The sequence below is a fragment of the Pempheris klunzingeri genome, chromosome 2 (assembly GCF_042242105.1).
Source record: "Pempheris klunzingeri isolate RE-2024b chromosome 2, fPemKlu1.hap1, whole genome shotgun sequence".
Classification (NCBI taxonomy): domain Eukaryota; kingdom Metazoa; phylum Chordata; class Actinopteri; order Acropomatiformes; family Pempheridae; genus Pempheris; species Pempheris klunzingeri.
The window spans coordinates 25,296,262-25,315,483 of record NC_092013.1 but is presented as its reverse complement, the minus strand read 5'-3'; the positions used below and the strand labels follow the sequence as shown (position 1 = coordinate 25,315,483).

The 19,222-nt window shown below is 39.3% G+C and overlaps 1 protein-coding gene across 1 annotated transcript; it reads left to right on the top strand.

The window, feature by feature from the left end:
- The first annotated feature begins 6,899 nt into the window (after nt 1–6,899).
- manf (mesencephalic astrocyte-derived neurotrophic factor) lies at nt 6,900–10,299 on the top strand. The gene is made up of 4 exons (XM_070849379.1): nt 6,900–7,086; nt 8,567–8,694; nt 9,281–9,422; nt 9,844–10,299. The coding sequence occupies exons 1-4, from the start codon at nt 6,999–7,001 to the stop codon at nt 10,026–10,028; spliced, it is 543 nt and encodes a 180-aa protein (XP_070705480.1). The 5' UTR covers nt 6,900–6,998; the 3' UTR covers nt 10,029–10,299.
- Nucleotides 10,300–19,222: the final 8,923 nt, after the last annotated feature.

Genomic DNA, 19,222 nt, shown 5'->3' with positions numbered 1-19,222 from the left:
AAAACATACAAAGGGCTGGGCCACTCACTAGAAGTAGGCTATATTGCTAATTTTAATCCACTAGTCTGTGCTAAAGCCCTGGTGCTCGAATCAACAGCCTTACCTTCACTTTCTTGCCCCTCGGCGGACACCGTAGATTCCTTTGCGCTCCTGTCCCAGCTGGAGCCCCATCTGTCGTACCTCCGCACAGCTCGTCCCATTTAACTCCGATCATGCCAAATGCACCTGGCACAGCTTCAAAAACATCCTCACCCATCATGATGCTCTTTAGACTGCTAACATCAAGCAGCTCCTCCGTGATGCAAAAGTCATCGTCATTAGTTATTAGCTGTGCTCTCATCGCACACCGCGTCTGAAACTTTCTACACTCGCTCTCTTACGTTTCCTTGATTCTGCCATTTTGGGTCATCTGTAGCAAATTTCTTCTTCGAGTACTCATTTTATAGAGAAGCTGCCTTGTTCAACACAGTTACTCCACCTAGCGGTGAGACTAAGAAGTACAATACAGTCCAGCACAAGTTCCATGTGTGGGCCGTATTACAATACATTTTTACAATGTCCTGTGGTCCAATGAAAATTGGACCACTGGCCGCACTTTGCCCGCGGGCCGTAGTTTGGATACCCCTGCTGATGATCTACGAAGATGCCACAATCTATTACACTTCACAAGCAAAACAGGCTACAGACATTATAATCTCTCATATTGAAATTAAACATCATAAATTGAGCCACTCAGGCAAGTTAAACTGATAAAAAACATGATACACGGAAAACAACAATCCTCTATACGTCAATAAAACAGATAGAGTGTTTTAAAAAAAAAAATAATAGTAATTCGAAAGCCTGGAGTTGAAATACAATAAACCAGCATCTATTTTAAGAATTAAGAATTTTCATTCAATCATCAATCTTTATTTATATAGCGCCAATTCACAACAGCGTTATCTCAAGACGCTTTACATGAAGAGCAGGTCTAGACCAAACTCTTTAATTAGAGAGAGACCCAACAATTCATGAATTCAAAATTAAGGATTCAAGAATTCCCACATGAGCAAGCATCAGGTATTATATTATATTGAGCAACAGTGGCAAGGAAAAACTCCCCTTTAATGGGAAGAAACCTCGAACAGACCCAGGCTCAATGTGGGCGGCTTCTGTAGGGGTCCGCGTTGGGTGGAGGTTGGACAGAGAAAGAGAGAGAGAAACAGAGAGAGAGAGAGAGACAACACAAACAGCAACCAACGTACTAGCAGTGACTATAGCACTAACAATAGGAATGTGATTAGCAGTATGATATTATTGACAAAATCCAGTATCTTTCTTCCTTGGCTCTTGACGAAGGTGGCCGCATTCTCCCCTCTCTCTCCTTCCCTTATCTTTTCCTGCTCTGCTCTCAGTCTTGTCTCGTCTAGGAGCCTCTCTCTGCACTGTTCTCTAAAACTCTAAACCTTAACCATGGAATTAGTGAACTGGTCTCTCCATGCAGTTGATAAAATTTTCAGCACCAGAAGAGCGGTGCCTGGGGAACCGGCATGCCCTCAAGGAACGTTTCCAGCTGGCTACATTGTCGACTCGTGGGATAAGTGGAGGACCATGTGCCTGGCGGACCTGTCCATTGAGGACGTGGAAGATGTTTATCTGTTTGGAACCATGATAATAGGTGTTCTGCTGATTGAATTATGCTTTGCACTGATGTATCGCCAAAACTGGAAGACGGTGGCAGCAGTCAAGGGCCCCACTCCGCTGCTGGCCATGATTGAGGGTTTAGGCAGGGCTCAGGCCGCGGCCGCGGTTCTCAACTGCATGGATAACATCTTGGAGAAGCTTTTGGCTCTGCAAAAAGGATTGGATCGATTGAGTGACCAGAATGGACAATAGAGTAAACCAAGTCCATTGAATACGGCTGTCTTGCTCTAACCCAAATAATCTAATCTGAATTGGCCTCCCCTAAGCAGTGGCCTTGGCCAAGGTCACTGCTGGAACAATCTCCCCTCTGAGTTCACTGCAGCTGAGACGCTCTTCCCCATCCCACCCCGATCCACCTGGTGCTTGTTGGCTTGTCTGGAACCAGACCAGGGACGTCTCCATGGCAACCGCCTCTTCCAATAGGCAATATAGGCAAATGCTAAGGGCACCGTGGCCTCCAGGGGGCACCACAAAAGGGGGGAAAAATACCTTAAATATAATTATATTAAAACTAGTTATTACTATTAACTCTTAAAATGGAAAAGCTCACATTGATTCAAATGTAAAGCAATGTGGGGGCGCCCCCTTCCCTCCCCTCCGGCTGATCGTTACCTGCTTGCTCTCTGTGGGGGGAGGGGCGAATTTATTGATGTGACCCCAGAGAACCTTATAAACATGTCAAAACGACCGAAACTGTCCGGAGCACAGGGAAGAAAAAAAAGAAAAGAAGAGGAAAAAATGGGAGAAAGAAAGAGGTAAAGTAAAGATCCAGTCATGACATGAAGCAGCATCAGGTGTAACAGTTATCACAGTGAGCATCAGGTGTAGCAGTTATCACAGCGAGCATTTAGCATTTAGCATTTAGCATTTAGCTGAATTTAGCAGCAGAAAGTTGCTGCTCATCCAGGACTTTATGTCCTTAAGGCAGATTTGAAGTTTAGCCAACTGATTGGATTCATCTGGCTTTATTGATAAATATAACTGTGTATCATCTGCATAACTGTGGAAATGAATGGAGTGCTTCCTGATAATATTACCCAGAGGAAGCATATATAAGCTAAAGAGTATTGGTCCAAGCACTGAACCTTGGATTCGTTGTTAACGTGTACAAACTGAAATCGATCTAATAAATAGGACTTAAACCAGCTTAATGCAGTTCCTTTTATACCAATGAACTGCTCCAGTCAGGTTTAACGATTGCTTAGCCATGTTTACAGTTATGTAAACATTTTCTGAGAGTACTCAGGAAGAACAACCTGGACACTTAACTGCTGCTGACTTTCTACCACTCGTCCATTGAGAGCCTGCTGACATACTGTATTGTAGTATGGCTCCCTGATAGACATTTACACCTCCCGCTGCCTCAGCAGAGCACAAAATATCATCAAGGACAGCTCACACCCTGGTTTCCACATGTTTGACATGTTGCCCTCAGGCAGGCGCTACGGGTGCATCAAGGCAAGAACAAGAAGCCATAACCACTCTGAACTCGCACATGCACTGACACAGACTAATCCCCTAACATTCACGCACTTCTTTCCCAGCTACTGTACAATATATCTATATATGGATACATTGAATAATAACAATAAAAACATTCTATTCTATTATATTCTTGCTGATTATAGGGGCTCGATGGGCAGGACATCTCCAGAAACATCTCTAAATGCACAATAGGGTGCAGATTATTTTATAACATCTTTTAGTTCTGACAATAAGTTAAGTTTTACCTTAATATTGGCCTCCGCTTAGAGGATGTCAGTTGAGTGGGCAGGCCTTCAGTGTGGCCTCGGACATATATACGCACAGAGGCCCAGACCACATCTGAATGTGGTCTGACCAATCTGGTCTTAATGCATCCTCAGTGCGTGAGTGCACTTTGTGAACGGACAACAAAAGACACATATTAATGCCAGGTATAAACACGCCTCTTCTCGATCCACGCCACTCTTCTGGAGGCGCTTTTCTGCCAACAGATTAAAACTAAAGTTTGATCTGTAAACATTAACAAGCCACAATAAATTGCCATAACTACAATAACTGTACCTAAGAACAATATTTCGATGCTCATGCCTTATTTCAGAATTTACATAGTAGCCTCTTTCCACTTTATACTACTCCATGTTTCACTCCAATAGATGTTTTTGTTAGCTGCTACCAGTTACTTTACAGACATAAATAGTAAATATAATTAATAAATACATTATGAGGTATCAATATAAATGTAGCTACCCAGTAGTAGGCCTATATGAAGTAATTAAAATTAGCTTCACCATTAAGTGAACACCATGAGTACTTTTTCTTTTCGTATTCGAAGCGTATTTTAAATCATAATTCTTTTGTACTTTTACATACGTTCAATTTTGACAAGAGAGAACTTTGACTTGTAACAGACCATTTCTACACTGTGGTCTTGCTATTTTTACTTAAGTAAAAGATGTGAGTACTTTTTCCACCTCTGGTAAACTGTAGGCTATGCTGTCAGAGAGTTTGTTTACTGTGATCAGTTTCTGCTCTGCTGAGTTCATTATTGCTGTTCTTCATGTGGAAATGAAACCTGATTTTTCATGGATGGATTACTGATCAGACCTACCAAGGGGTCATGAGGCACAATCAGCCTTGTATATAGATTAGTGGTAATACACCTGTTCTTCCAAAGGACTGAAACCAATAGATTTGAGGGTTAAAAGACACGTAACTTTCATGATAATTTGTTTCCTCCATTTGACTTGCTGAAATAAATACACAAATAAGGCAACACCGCCATCAAGTGACAATATGGGGAAAGAGCAATGGAGGAAACGAGGAAAAAATAAAAGAAATAGAAAGAAAAATATTAAGAAATGGGACGAGCAAGACAACAAGTCTTGATAAAAATGTGATAAACATTATAAATATAAATGGTTCTGGCAGATTTCTTATTCAAGGAGAGTGAGACAGTGTCCAACACAGCAGTGGGATGTTTTTTTCCAGTACATGTGAAATTTTCCACAATAAGTATTACTTTTATAAAGAAAACATGCTCATGATCTTTATTTTGAAAACAAAGGTTTAAATGTATTATGTCTGAAGGAAAGGTAAATGTCTTGCATCATGTTATGAAAGTCTCTCAAGGGTTAAGAGCGAGTCTTCAGGTTTTAGGCTTCAGTTTTAGGCTGCAATTCATAGAAAGAACACATAATATCAGCTTAGGTTTTTTACCTCTGAAGGAAAAGTATAATTTATCCTTTGTTTATCTTCCCCAATGTCAACAGGCCTGTCCTTTGTTTCGCTTTCCTACATGTTTACATTTCTTTTGGAATGCAGGGAATTGTTATTAGAGCCACAAGCCACAAGACCTATTGTAATTTAAAGAATCATAATTATCACTGGGGCCCGAGCATCAAGTGACACATTCGGTGAGGACCCATTGTAAATAGAAGAATTATTAGGGCCCGAGCACCGAAATGGAGTGAGGCCAACACGTACCAAATTTTGGAGGCATATGTATCTCCTCAAGACCTACAAAAAAGTCACTTGGTGTGATGACCTGAACCCTGCAAGACGTTGGCCATTTTGGCCATTTACTGTATTTTTGGCCATTTGGAGGGATTTTAAATTGACAAACTAGTCCAAAGAAGTTAATCAAATTGACCTCAAATTTGGTCATTGTGTGGAAAAGATCTTAATGATGGAAACTACCTCATGGTTTTGTATTGTAAAATAAATGGCTAAACGAAAAGTGGACTTTGAAAACAGAGACTTTCAAAGCAGGTGGGGGGCAGAATTTTACCTGTTTGTCGATACTGGAGGTAAACCTGTGTGTCTTGTTTGTGGAGCTGATGTGGCCATAATTAAAGAATATAAATATAAGATGACACTATGAGACAAAACATCAGGATAGTACAAAAAAGAAAAAAAATATTTAAAATTCAATTCATTTTATTGAGGAAAAGTTGTTGAAGTTTGGCTGTTTAAATTCATATTTCTGGATTATATATATATATAATTATTATATCATATTATATACTATAATAAAAGAGTCACTATTAGAGTCTTCACTAAATGTTGAGCCCGTTTGGCCCGCGACTTAGACCGTGTTTTAAATTTTGGCCCTTTCTTTGATTGAGTTTGACGCCCCTGCCTTAACCCTTTCATGCATAGAGGTCACTACAGCTATTCAAAAGCTTTTTGCTTTCTTGTATATGCATGAGTTTTGATGGCATAGTTGCACATCAGCCACTGCAGTGGATGCTACTGCATCATCTCATACACTGCTACCCAGTGGGAAGCCATTGCAAGTGAAAAAAAAAGAGTGAAACCAAGATGGTCGACAGACAGCCAGAAACACCAAGTTGCTCATTTTTTTCTGTTCAAACCTTCTATAAAAAGAGGCCCTTGCAGGTAAGAAAAATATGGTGACATCAAATAACATCTAAGGAGTCATGCAATTGCTAAAAGTATTGATTTTATATTGGGAGGAAATTATGATTAATCACATGCCCACTGAATTGTACATCATGCATCACTAGCTATATTTCAATTACTGGACATGTAAATATATCTTAATAAAATATGGGTTGAAAAAGATAAAGTTCAAACCTTGTTTTTCATTCCTAAAGATGAATAAAAACACTGGAAAAAATCCTGACTGAGGTTATCATAATTCATGCATGAAAGGGTTAATTTTGAATTATTTAATTGTTGGGTCTCTCTCTTAATTAAAGAGTTTGGTCTAGACCTGCTCTTTTTGGAAAGCGTCTTCAGATAACACTTAAATAAATAAAGATTGGTTGATATTTTCTGCAATTTTATGCGTCCTCTCTGTTTCTCCCTCTCTCTCTCTCTGTCCTCTTTTATACAGTTTAAGCAGTGTCATTGTCATTACAAACTGTAGGCTTTTGTTATTTCATTAAACAGAAAGAAAACGACCATTACAATGTGAAATTACATTGGTGTAACAGTAACATTTTTTAATCAAGTAGTTATTTTAGTACACGCAAGTACTTTTTGACCGCACGGGGCGGACATCCATGGATGTGGCCCAATGAGACGGCGCCAACTGGCCGTTGTTCCCGGAATGTTCTGACTTTGTCCAATCAGAGGGAACTGCGTGGAAGACAACAGGAAGAGTCGGGACTCTTCACCAATGAGGTGCCGGTGTTGAATCGCATGGCACCGGAAAGACTGTACAATCAGAAGCGTTTGCGTGCTGTCTTTACCGGCGTCTACACTTAAGCGTAAGTGACTCATGAGTACGATTCACATACATAGCCAAGTATTCTGTTCTAGCAGCGGTTAGAGATAAGTCCATCGGAGTTTTTCGTGCCGAAATGTTGTATTTAAGCGGGTTGTCGGCGGCTCTGGCGCTCGTTCTGGTGCTTGGTTCCACTGAAGCCCTGAAAGAAGGAGAGTGTGAAGGTAGGTTTGTCTGCTAGCGTCAGTTAGCTAACTAGCTAACTAACAACATCAGCTGAATAGCTGCTTGGCTTCACCAACTTACATCCTACCAGTGAAGGCAGAAATCTCCCATGAGCTTTCTCTTCAGTGTTGAAAAAGCTGGAAACAATGGGGAGGTTGTGTGAAGCGGATGTGTAACATTTCTCTACAGTGTTCTTAAAGGGAAAAACTACCAAAGCTGCCAGTTTGGCGCTTACAAAGAGCTTTTTGTCTTAAAATCCTGGGACTGGAAAAAACAAATCAGATTAGATGTAAAAAAAGAGATGCACAACCACCCATTTAGCCCATGTCACACTTCAATGAAGTTGTAAATAGTCATGTAATTTCTTAAATAAACCCATATCATTTACATATAATGTTACATCTGCAACTATCCCAACTTTCTACTATCAGATATGAGTATCAGATATACTACTAAGTAGCACTATAGTAGCAAAAGCTTACATTTGAGCTGATGGAGGCAGTGAATCTTCAGTGGCTTTTTTTCTGAACAAAGCCTGAAATTATATCGATTAATCAAAAGGAGTGCCAATTAATTTTTTTTTTTGATTAGCCAATCAACTAGTCACTTATTAGTTTCAGTTCTAAATTCTCTATTGATTCATCTCCCCATATGATCATTATGATCACATTCAAAGGTGGCTGACTGTTTAGTCACAGGGACAAACAGTCAGCAAATGGCATATGGTGGATATGCTGTGTTCAGTATGAGACAAGTCCTTAGTGACGAATCCTTAATGTCTCTTTTCCATGGATCCAACACCCTGCATCTCAGTTCGCCATATGTATACTCACAGAAACTTTGCTGTACACTCCAACAGAGTAGTTAACATCACTATTGTGATTTTAAAATGTGTTAATGAAAATGTTAAATGGTACATGATATGGCGATATTGTTGCACCAGGCATAGATACAGACTTTTAAAAGGGAGCCATTGTTTAAATAGAGACATGGCTATTAAATCAATTCTTTAAATTTTAAATAATTTTTTTAAAATGTTAAAACAAAGACAATGTTCACATTCTTTTTAGAAGTGTTTGTACAAATTATGCATGTACACATTTACAATCCAGGCAGGGTAGTGAGATCCCATCATAAGCAGTCAGTTGAGACCCATCAGGTCTAATCAGATGTACTCAGAGCTGTCTGGTTGTGATCGGATCACCCAACACACATTAATGCCAGGTCTGAACAACGCATTTGTCTGTTATTATTGAACAGTAACAGTTGTTGATCCACTTCAGGCACTCATTTCTATATATCTGGATGTAACTTTGTGCAGCCAGCTAACTTTAACGATAAGAAACTTAGAAACCATCCTTTACAACAGAAATCAATTTTGACTAATGGCTTGTGTTCTTTCTTTCACCATGTTTGTTAAGATGAAATTTCCAGTAGCTGCCTTTGGAAAGTTGATTAATATATATTTTCCTCTTATAGTGTGTGTGAACTTCCTTGGGAACTTTTACCAGTTACTAAAGGACAACAACGTAAACTTCAACAGTGCAGACATCGAGAAGGCCATCATAAAGAGCTGCAAAGATGCTAAAGGCAAAGAAAACCGCTTTGTAAGTAAATCACAGATTGAGATACTTTCAAACAAAAATTGTTAGTCCTCTGGTCCAGTGTTTCTGGACATTGGATGTGTAGAGAGTTAAGTTAAGTAGCTAGAGCTCGACAGTCTGTTCACTGTCGTGAACGTGCCTGGTCGTGCTTCGACGTATGTGTGTTTGATTGGAAAAATAATCACAATAAAAGTTCATGATTGGACAGAGCCTCAGTAACTTGCAGGCACCAGAATTTGAATTCCCTTCATGGCTCGATCACGAAAACTGTCCAATCAGTGAGGTTATTATTATGTTTCCTCCTCGTGATTTGTTTGAGAAAGGTCAGTCTGGACATTTACCGGACCAGATTTAAGGGCAACAATGGATCTGTTGCGGATAACTTGGTGTGGACCAAATGAACCAAACTACAGGTGTGAAAGTACCATAAGTCTCTTGTTGTAAAGCCTCAATATTCCTTGGTGGTGATATATACAGTATGAGTGAGTGAACAAATGAAACGGAGGGAAGATGAAAGGCACTGAGAAACCCTCATATATATTTTTTTATGATTTTTATAAAAAAAATTTTCTTTCCATTTCACATCTAGTGTTACTATATTGGTGCAACAAGTGATGCAGCCACCAAGATGATCAACGAAGTGTCCAAGCCTCTCAGCTACCATGTCCCAGTGGAGAAGATATGTGAGAAACTCAAGAGGAAGGACGGTCAGATCTGTGAACTGAAATACGGTAAGGAGGTTTTAAAAACACTTAACCAAAAAAAATAAATAATCCTTCAGTTGTGTTTTTACAAATTCAGTCATGAGTGCAAGTCATTATTAAACACAAAGTCATACAAACTGAGCCGGCAGCAAGAATATAAATTTCACTGCCCAAGTTCATAAGCATTGTGCATGAATAATGAAGGTAATGAGACATTTGCTGTGCTGTAGCATTAATGGAGGATGACAGAAATAAGCAAATGCATTAAAGGTGCCCTGTGGAGTTTTCCTGTAAACAATTCAATGTCCGTTTCCCTGAGGTAATCTCGTGAATGCATTTCTTTCCTCACAAAACATTTGCACCTCAACCGCAAACAAAACTGGGACTCACTAATAAAATAAACATTGGCTAACTCTCAAATTTGTTTATTTTCTTGTGTCCCACAAAGACAAACAGTTGGACCTAACCACGGTGGACCTCAAAAAGCTTAAAGTGAAGGACCTGAAGAAGATTCTGGAGGAATGGGGCGAGTCCTGCAAAGGCTGTGCTGAAAAGTCTGATTTCATCCGTAAAATCACAGACCTCATGCCCAAGTACGCCCCTGCAGCTGCAAAAGCACGGACAGATCTGTAAAGAGGAGCAAAAAACAAACAAACAAATAACCATACAATTTTGGACTTGACTTGGACCAGACCGCTATCCAGGGAGGAGGAGGAGGAGGAGGAGGAGGACTAGGAGAGGACAAGAGTGGGGGATTTTGTGTGACATGTTTGTCTTAATCTTTTGGGTATTGGTGGTGGACCCTCATCTGATAATCGTACACTGATCCAGAATTAGAAATATTAGTTTATACACATAGGCTGAAGTCCGGTACTATAATTTTGAATGAACAGTGTTTTGGTAGGGGGGGAATCAATTACACAGGAGCACTGCTTTTAAGGCAACAAATGAGCATTGGGAGCAGGTCTTACTATGTAGTGAATTTCACAGTATGTTGGCTAAATAAGTGACATTTGGCTATATTGCCCAGCAACAGTATAACCAATGTGACTCTGTGCTGAAGCACTTGAGAGTTGTGTGCTCAAATGCACCATAGCAGAGCATTTGTTAATCACTGTACAGCCTGGTGTTCACAAGTCCACTTCCAGCCTCTGAAACCAATGCCATCTGATAAGATATTAACAGCAATATGCTTTTTGGAAAGTCATCATGTTTTGAATGTTTACATTCTTGTAGTGTTCTTCAATCTTTATCCTAATTGCTATGATGAGGAGGGTAAGTGAACCAAGGGACTAGTGTCCCCGCTGCCGTCTTGTTCCATCCTATGCGCAGCTTCAAATCGTACTGGGAGCGTTTCAGAAGAAGAGTGTTTCACCTAGAAATGTAGCCTGCTATAGGCAAGCTAGATTTCTTATTTTCTTTTTTTTAAATTGTGTTTATTGTTGGTATTGTTTATGCAGTTTCTTAGTCTGCTTTCCTTCCCAGCTCATCTTCTCTGTGCTGCTTGACACAACCAGTCTGCTAGTTTCAGAGGAGTGTTGAACTGCTGCTGGAATGCTTTCTGAGCAGTATTTCTGGTGAAATTCAAAGCATTAACTAGAAGGGGTGAGATTAGCTCCAGTGGCTGTGACGCCTAGTGTGCTTACTTAAAAGCTGTCTTGAAACAATACTGACATGCCCACATTTAAATTTGATTAATTATCAGTAACTGCAATGATTCCACCTCTGTGCAAAAATGCATTTTGAAATTTAGTTTACTCAAATCAAGCAGATATCTTCCAAAGCCTAGCCTAAGAGCGTTTAAAGTAAGAAACTCCGTCACTTGCATGGTAATGTATGCTAAGTATGAACAAAAGGGAACAACCAAAAGAGATTTTGACATACATATGAACATGTGATTTGAAAAAAACCTATCCTTTAAAGCCTGATTTAATGTAAGCCCACAACTAGAGACTTTCAGATCTTTCAACCTCCTATTTAGTCTTTTTGTCTTAATTTACTGTTAACTAAGTCACCGATATCCCAACCTAGAGGCATATTAATTGTGCAGTTATAAAAATAAACTGCTTGTTTTTTGTTTTTTTATGGTACATGTTGAAGCTTTTTGCACCATGTGGCCTGGGCCCAAGGAATTTATTAAACATTTTTCTCAAATGTACTTTATAAAAGACATGAAGTATGGGTGAGTTATTTTAAAGTGCAATTTGCTGGCAGTACAGAAAGAAACATTTCGGTAAAGTTTATTTTTATTTTTTTAGATTTACCTTCTGTCATTTCCTGCTGTGTAAGTGTTCCTTTTTTCTGCTTTCTTATGAAGCTTTGTTCTGGTCCAACTGATTACATCCCAGATGATTTCTGTTGTGCTGCTAAATCTTGTCAACACTGTTATGAAAAACTCATGAAATGCGACTCTGCTCTCTGTGCCTCTAAGTCAAACTTTCAGTATGAGTACCAGGTATAAGATAAAATAAATCCGTGGAGGAAGATTGTTTGAATTTTAAGGAAAAAAATGTAATGCCATATAGTTGACGTGAGTATTTCAACTTCATTCTCAACTCTTTTTCTATTTCTCATGCCTGGCACTAATACTTTCCGTTTTACGGTTGTTCTCAACATTTTGACTTTATTCTCAAATTGCAAAAAAAAGAAGAATCCTCTCCTCACTTTGTTTTACTTATATCTTGCCCTAATTCTCATACAGCTCTCCTGTTGTCCACCTTCCACTTCAAAACAACGCTTTATATTTTCGTCTATATGTCGCACTGTCATGTGAAACTAAACTTGTTCTGCCCCCGCAACCTCCCTGGACTTTCACGTCTTTCAGAGGGGATATACATTTTGTTTGTAAGCAAATGGTGTGTACTTAAAAGTAAAATGTTTGATGCTTAATATTGGAAATGAAAACTTGATATGCTGTTGTTTCACAGTGACCTTTCATGTAAGGCCCAGGTATTTGTTACACCTGTACTACTTTTTCATTAAAATATCAAAAGTCCATCTGGAGTAGGGGATATTATGATTTCCTTAACATTTCAATTGTGTGACAAGGTGAAATTAATTTTGTGTTCTCAGTAAAACAAATATCCTCTTAACAAGTGATTCCAAATAGGTTTGAACTATATCCAAAAGGACAACCATTTAAATTGTGGAATCAATTTCTGTATTAAAATATTTTGAGATTTTCTTGTAAGGGCTGTGTAAAGCAGTAATAAATGTGTTCTGAGTTTGTCACACTCCATAAAAATGTCTTACTAACCAAATTTGCTGGGTGCTGAAAGTGCTGAACCAAGAAGACTGCCTTGAAACCACGGCCACCTTGAGTTCAACAAATTTGACAGCTATTTACTGTCTCCTTCCTCCTTTGTTTTAATTTGTTCATTCTCTGGTTTTCTTTCACAGTTCCACTGGAACTATATTGGTGCTAACTTTAACCCATCACTTTAGACAGGCTTTGGCGTTGGGAGCATCTTTGCCTTGTTAGCTCTCTTGTAGAGAGACATGTCCGTGAGCAGCTTCTCTCTATTAGCACTACATTATTATATTACAGGCTATCAATTTAGTTTGGAAGAAGATTTGGTAATGGTGAAGTTGGTGCATGTATGAGTATTTATGAGTCTGTGACATTACCTGCTGCAAGGAGGATAGACTAGTCATCACTACTCAACCCCAGGAATTTTGTTTAAAAAGTTAGTCAGCCAAATTCACATTCGAAAAGCATTCATAGGTTGATCAGCACACATGCCAACCTGCAGACATCTGTGCCTGAACAGGGAGACCACACCTACAACGGGGATCTGGGGAGCATTTAAGTGAATTGATGGATTAATTTTGTTGCCGAAATGTGTAATATGGAGGGCAGGGGAAGGGGCATGGAAAAATTGTTCTCAGGAGAATCTGAAGGATTGCTTTAGGTACATCTATAAATATCAACAGTGTATGAATGATAAATGAATGATAAATGAAAAACACATTGTTCAAAGACAGTGGATCCCCCAGGATAATTTTGTCAAGAAAACAAACAAAACTAGATTTTATTAAACTAGAGAGCCAATCTAGAAGCAGAAGAGAGGGAAAAAGATCTCAGGAGAACTGCTTCGCTTGGATTTGTCATGCTTTACTTACAGATTATATCAAAAGGTGCTTTTACACACATTTCCGGATAAGACCACAAAGGTAATTCATTGTCTGACACCTTGAAAGCCATATAACGTTACTAACCAATGGTGGACCTACTGTCTGAATAAGAGCTAGTGAAAATACCAATGCATGACACACTATTGCAGCATAATGTAATCATTAGATGATGGCCTGCCTGTCTGCTGGACTTTTAACTAGCCTAAACGGTTATTTTCAACAAATCACACATTTGCATGGCTGTTTAGATGTCAGTGGAACTGAACTATCCATCAAATCCATGTAAGATACTATGTTTTCCTTAAATGCTAAGGGCTGTATGTGCAAAGACTATAAACACACTGGGTTTGTCTTCCACTTCTTACATTAGATACATACAAACTAAAATTAATGGATTGTTGAATATAACATATGTGCAAACAAAAACAGGAAAATTGCCCACATCTACAGGGTCAATAAAAGGATGAAAGACACAAGAAACGGTTGAATGGCCAAAAATTGTTAAATTCAAATGCAATACCATTTTGAACTCCTAAATTAATTTACAGTACTGAACTGTATGAGCTGTACAGTATAAGTGAATCTCATTTGTGTTAAAGTTTGTATGGCATATTGCTTCAACTCTGATGCACTGTGTTGTAACTACTTATACCAGACAGACATCATGGCATTATCAGTGCATCTCTGAGAGATTCATCCATGACCCATACTGGAGAGGCAACTGCAGCAGCAGCTGCTGACAAGACTACACCAGTGCCAACAGGCCTGCTAAAAAGCATGCAGCTAAACTCAGTGGCATGCAAAAGTTTGGGCACCCCTGGTCAAAATTTCTGTTAATGTGAACAGTTAATCAAGTGGAAGATGAAATGATCTCCAAAAGACATAAAGTTACATATGACACATTCCCTTTATATTTTCAACAAAGTCATTTTTTTATTTTCATCTTTTACATTTTCAAAATAACAGAAAAGGAAAAGGGCTCGCAGCAAAAGTTTGGGCACCCTGCATAGTTAGTACCTAGTAGCACCCCCTTTAGCAAGTATCACAGCTTGTAAACGCTTGTTGTAGCCAGCCAAGCGTCTTTCCGTTCTTGTTTGAGGGATTTTCACCCAGTCTTCCAGTTCTGTGAGATCCCTGGGCCATCTTGCACACACTGCTCTTTTTAGACTGCGACTGAGGGCCATGGCAAAACCTTCAGCTTGCACCTCTTGATGTGTGGATTTTGAGGTATGTTTAGGATCATTATCCATTTGTAGAAGCCATCTTCTTTTCAACTTCAGCTTTTTTACAGATGGTGTTATGTTTGCTTCCAGAATTGGTTGGAATTTAATTGAATCCATTCTTCCCTCTACCAGTGAAATGCTCCGCATACCATTGGCTGCAACACAACCCCAAAGCATGATCCATCGACCCCCATGCTTAACAGTTGGACAGGTGTTCTTTTCATGAAATTCTGTGCCCTTTTTTCTCCAAACATACCTTTGCTCATTGCGGCCAAAGAGTTCTATTTTAACCTCATCGGTCCACAGGACTTGTTTCCAAAATGCATCAGGCTTCTCTGGATGTTCTTTTGCAGACCTCTGATGCTGAATTTTGTGGTGAGGATGCAGGAGAGGTTTTCTTCCAATGACTCTTCCATGAAGGCCATATTTGTGCAGGTGTCGCTGAACAGTGTACCACAATTCCAGAGTCTGCCAAATCTTCCTGGTGGACTTTTGCAGTCAAACGGGGGTTCTGACTTGCTTTTCTAGCAATCCTACAAGCAGTTCTCTCTTTTATTTTCTTTGGTCTTCCAGACCTTATCTTGACCTTCACTTTTCCTGTTAACTGCCATTTCTTAATTATATTCCAAACTGAGCTTTGCTAGCTTCTTATAGCCTTCTCCTGCTTTGTGGGCATCAATCATTTTCATTTTCAGAGTGCTAGGCAACTGCTTAGAGGAACCCATGGGTGCTGATTGTGGGGACAAGGTTAGAGGAGTCTGGGTATTTATAAAGCTTTGGAATTTGCATCACCTGGCCTTTCCTAACGATGATTGTGAGCAAGCCATGACCCTAATTAAGGTCTGATACCTTAGTCAAAGTTATCTGAGTGCTCAAATATCCTGGGGTTCCCATTCTTTTACAGGGTGCTGCTTTCCTTTTTTCACTCAAAAATTGTACAAAACAAAAATAATACACTGATATTGCTTAAAATATTGAAAAGATTGTTTCATGTTTAACTTTATGCCTTTTGGAGATCATTTCATCTTCCACTTACTTAACTGTTCACATGAACAGAAATTTTGACCAGGGGTGCCCAAACTTTTGCATGCCACTGTATCTGGAGATACCTGCCAATGCATACCCAATGGAGTATTGGCAAATGGCCCAAGTAAAATGTCTTTTACTTATTCTTCAATGCATAGCTCAAAATAAATAAAAAAAATACAAAATATACAACAAAAGTGATCAAAAGTCTAAAATCTAGTAAATAAAGTAAACTAAATATAACAAAAAAATAAATAAAGTGCAAACATTGTGAGAGAGTGTGAGAGTGCAAAATAGACCCATGCCTTAATGGGGCCCTAAGCAAAATTTGATTTGGTGGTCCTCCACTGCCTCGGAGCCACCAATAGAATTAAGATCAGAATTAGAATCAGAATCAGCTTGTATTTGACTGTAAATGTATCACACCCATTAGACTGTCTGATGTTAAATTGCACTTTGATATTCAAAGTGATACAATACCAAGTGGCATACTGAATGTGTACAACACCAAATACACACGTGGACAAAATTGTTGGTACCCCTCTGTTAATGAAAGAAAAACCCACAATGGTCACTGAAATCACTTGAAACTTACAAAAGTAACAATAAATAAAAATTTACTGGAAATTAACCATTGAAAATCAGCCATTACTTTTGAATTGTGGTTCAACAGAATTATTTAAAAAAACAAACTAATGAAACAGGCCTGGACAAAAATGATGGTACCTCTATAAAAGATTGAAAATAATTTGACCAGAGGGACATGTTTAACTCAGGTGTGTCCTTTAATTGGCATCACAGGTGTCTTCAAACTCATAATCAGTCAGTCTGCCTATTTAAAGGGTGACAAATAGTCACTGTGCTGTTTGGTGACATGGTGTGTACCACACTGAACATGGACCACAGAAAGCGAAGGAGAGAGTTGTCTCAGGAGATTAGAAAGAAAATTATAGACAAGCATGTTAAAGGTAAAGGCTATAAGACCATCTCCAAGCAGCTTGATGTTCCTGTGACAACAGTGGCACATGTTATTCAGAAGTTTAAGATCCATGGGACTGTAGCCAACCTCCCTGGACGTGGCCGCAAGAGGAAAACTGATGAGAAATTGAAGAGACGGATAGTTTGAATGGTATCCAAAGAGCCCAGAACAACCTCCAAAGAAATTAAAGGTGAACTCCAAGGCCAAGGTACATCAGTGTCAGATCGCACCATTCGTCGTTGTTTGAGTCAAAGTGGACTTCATGGGAGACGACCAAGGAGGACACCACTGTTGAAAGCAAATCATAAAAAAGTGAGACTGGAATTCGCGAAAATGCATATTGACAAGCCACAAAGCTTCTGGGAGAATGTCCTTTGGACAGATGAGACAAAACTGGAGCTTTTTGGTAAGGCACATCAACTCTATGTTCATAGACGCGAAAATGAAGCATACCAAGAAAAGAACACTGTCCCTACTGTGAAACATGGAGGAGGCTCGGTTATGTTCTGGGGCTGCTTTGCTGCATCTGGCACAGGGTGTCTTGAATCTGTGCAAGGTACAATGAAATCTCAAGACTATCAAGGCATTCTGGAGAGAAATGTGCTGCCTAGTGTCAGAAAGCTTGGTCTCAGTCACAGGTCATGGGTCTTCCAACAGAATAACGACCCAAAACACACAGCCAAAAACACCCAAGAATGGCTAAGAGAAAAGCATTGGACTATTCTGAAGTGGCCTTCTATGAGCCCAGATCTAAATCCCATTGAACATCTGTGGAAGGAGCTGAAACATGCCATCTGGAGAAGACACCCTTCAAACCTGAGACAACTGGAGCAGTTTGCTCACGAGGAGTGGGCCAAAATACCTGTTGACAGGTGCAGAAGTCTCATTGACAGTTACAGAAATCGTTTGATTGCAGTGATTGCCTCAAAAGGTTGTGCAACAAAATATTAAGTTGTGGGTACCATCATTTTTGTCCAGGCCTGTTTCATTAGTTTGTTTTTTTTAAATAATTCTGTTGAACAACAATTCAAAAGTAATGGCTGATTTTGATTGTTTAATTTTCAATAAATTTTTATTTATTGTTACTTTTGTAAGTTTCAAGTGATTTCAGTGACCATTGTGGGTTTTTCTTTCATTAACAGAGGGGTACCAACAATTTTGTCCACGTGTGTAACAGGCTAACAGTTACTCTCATTTTCTAAATCCTACAAAAACTGAAAAAACTGAATTCAGACCCATATTATTGTTCCCCTGATTGATTAGAATAGCTGAATCAAAGGATGGACCCAGCCTGTTTCCCAGCAGTTTACAATGAAACTTTATAAACAGACTCTGTCACAAGACTTCAGGGCTGAAACGAGTGTCCATTAGATTCCGTCTGCGAACTGTGCTGTTGTTCTTTCCACAGGGTGCCATGCATGACATGTATAGGTAATTCACTGGTTGCCAGTTTTGGATCAAACAAACGTGAGATCCTCCGCTTGTTGACCTATCATAGAAGGCTGAGATTGACATTACATTAGCAACAAGAAGTACCAATGCATTTTAGATAGGTAGGGTTGCCAGGTCAGCTGTTCGGTCAATTCAGCGAACGAAACCGAGAAACCCATTGAATTTGTACCACTAAAGGTGTGTCGAAGATGCAAATAGATGCAAGATGACGCAAAATTGTCGTGGGCTGTGCAAAAGACACAAGTGCCGCAAATTTGTGTACCGCCCACATAAATCACTTGGGCAATACATCATCTAGACTAGGCTCTCAGCACCACGTCCCCATAACCCTTCACAATGAGGCCATAGAACTACAAGATTTCTCCAAGCCAATCAGCAACAATCAGGCTACATGACAAACTGGCAAGAAACCATATATGGTAACTTCATTGACCTTGATTTTCACCATAATTTGTTTGTTTTTTTTGAAAAACTCACAAAAATAAAAAAGTCTTGTAATAACCACCAATTATGGTCTAGGGTTGAAATTTTTAATTTCTAAGTATTTCAATGAGTGCCCTATAAAGGATTAAGGAGGAAAACAATCCATTGTTGCACATAGGTAACAGCATCCGCACTTAAAAACAAGTGAATTTAAATTAATAATGATATGTCAAAGAGATGTTGTGGAGTTGATTGCACCAAGATGACCTACATCGCCAATCACTGCTCGATTCCACATTCTAACATTATATGCTTATGTGTTAGCAGCTGCGCTGCTCATCTGCCAGTGTGGATCACCTGTGTTTCTTGATCCTACACCAGCTTAGCTTATTTTAGGTGCACAGAGCCAAACCAATTTTATTTTCACAAATTTAATATTAACAACTGTAGACTATTGTGACACGCACAGAACCATAGCACATGCAGTTTTCTTTATTAGTGTGAATGCTGAAAGCATTCATTTTGGTTGCTGTTTGTTTTCTCTCTCTCTCTGTCAAACCTCCACCCAACATGGACCCCGACAGAAAGCC